At 42.0% G+C, this 1,905-nt stretch overlaps 1 protein-coding gene across 14 annotated transcripts in view; it reads left to right on the top strand.

The window, feature by feature from the left end:
* LOC111870311 (A-kinase anchor protein 9) overlaps positions 1-1,905 on the top strand; it is a 193,618-nt gene that overhangs the window by 159,149 nt on the left and 32,564 nt on the right. For all 14 annotated transcript variants that reach the window (XM_033753790.1, XM_033753798.1, XM_033753802.1 and 11 more), the window contains one exon: positions 627-833. In XM_033753790.1, the coding sequence (XP_033609681.1) occupies positions 627-833 (207 nt within the window). The remainder of the gene's footprint in view (positions 1-626; positions 834-1,905) is intronic.

Genomic DNA, 1,905 nt, shown 5'->3' with positions numbered 1-1,905 from the left:
CACACACGTCCGGATCTTCTTACCGCGACGGCTGCTATACTCCAACTATAGTCCGCTGACTGGAGAACTGCTGATAACACGCTCTCGTAAGCTTGCTCGGAACTATCTTCGGCGATGGCCACGTTATAACTCGGCGGCTGTACAGTACAACTGAAGTCGCCGACTGCTACAGTAGAACTCGCTGGTAGCCACATTAGAACTGACTGGTACCAGCTGTGCAGCTTACTTATATAGCTGCAGTGCTTGCCGGTTGCGTAATGAGTGCCACGTCACAGTAGGACGTTGATTACGGGTACGTAGCGGTGCGCGTTACGTCACCGCGGAGGGCTGGCCGGGAGCACTACGTTACCGTGGGGAGGAGGGGGGAGGAGAGCGCTGACTTACCCGCCGCGTCACTGCTGGTGGGGGGTGGGGCTCGGCTTTGTGCAACATGTCACAATATTATTATGTGACAGTTTTTGTGCACTAAACTTGAACTGTTTCTTTATGTGTTTTATCATAAAGATAAGATTTTAGGTAGACAGGTCCTTTGTGATCTGGAGCATCTTTTTTTGAAAGACCCTACATGCACCCTCAAAAACCATGAATTTTGTAAACCCTGTAAATGTCTGTGTGTTATACTTCAGGCTAAATTGGAGTCAGAGCAGGAGCTATGTGAAAAATTGAAGCTGGAATTGCAAAAGGAAAAGCAGAAGGCAGAGAACCTGGAAGTTGCAGTGAAGAAGGAGAAGCAATTGGGGCAGCAGAAGGTAGAGATTGAGAGGGAAATCATCCAGGAGCTAAAGAGAGAGTTTCTTGCTCTGGAGGGACAGCGGGACAGTCTCAGCATGCAGGTAATTAAAATTGCTTCAGCGAGGTTAGGCATTACATATTTGTATAAAGCTTCTTAGTTTCTATGAAGGTAAATTTTGTGAGCCATGCAGAAAGGAATCCTTCATGAGAAAGTCATGTCAGTCTGGTTAGTATAGAAAGAAATGCTATAACCAATTTTTCTGCACACTTTTTATCCCTTCAGCTAATTTTTTGCACTCAGCTTACCACATCATCCTTTAGTGTAAGAGACCACCAAACTTTACCGTTTCTTCTGCTGATTCCATTCTAAGCTTTATTTGTAGTTCCTGTAGTTAGGAGTGGCTCTCTCTGAAATCAGCTTATTACAGATAGGTTTCCTGCTTTAATACTATCCATTTATTACTGGCTTCAATGGTCCATTGTTTATTAGTTGTAATTTTTAATATCCTAGTGTATTAGACCCTTCTTTCATTTACCTGATGATGTGTCCCAGGTTACAAGATTATATTATAAAATTGCCCATGCTGAGGAAGGTATTTTAACGATTCTGGAAAGTTTTGTGTCAGTTGTTAGTTCATTGCACTGCCATTTTGTTAGACGCTGTGCACTACTTGAAGCATAATTAATATACATTTTGTGATGTGATGCCATGTAGTCTTGATCTTGACCATCTTGATGGTCAGAAAGTAAGGGAAGCAAGCAACAAGCAAGAAGCAGAGTGTGCATAGATTGGTTCCTTATAATTGCTTGCTATAATTGGTATAATACTGAAGATGGAGGCACTATGTTGTTCCAAAATGTTGGCAAACTAGCAGACTGCATGTTGTCACATCGCAAAAGACCCTGTTCTTCAGTCGCCCTTGTGAGAACCTTCGTTGTACATTATGATTCAGTAACTCGCTTTCCTGCAGTCTTAACTCTTTGACTGGCGCGAAGGGTATTTAAATCCCACCCCTGTACTGGCAGGCCCTTTAAACCTTATGTCGCTAAAATGCATGTAGTTACTTTTTCCTAAACAACTTCAACAAAAATTGGTTTTTAAAAACGAAATTTTCAGGAACTAATTAAAATACAATATTTTATGCAATAAATGCCTTTCCATACCTCTTTATT

The sequence above is a fragment of the Cryptotermes secundus genome, unplaced genomic scaffold (genome assembly GCF_002891405.2).
Source record: "Cryptotermes secundus unplaced genomic scaffold, Csec_1.0 scaffold391, whole genome shotgun sequence".
NCBI lineage: Eukaryota > Metazoa > Arthropoda > Insecta > Blattodea > Kalotermitidae > Cryptotermes > Cryptotermes secundus.
Note: the sequence above shows the minus strand (reverse complement) of the source record. Positions and strands in the feature narration are given on the sequence as shown.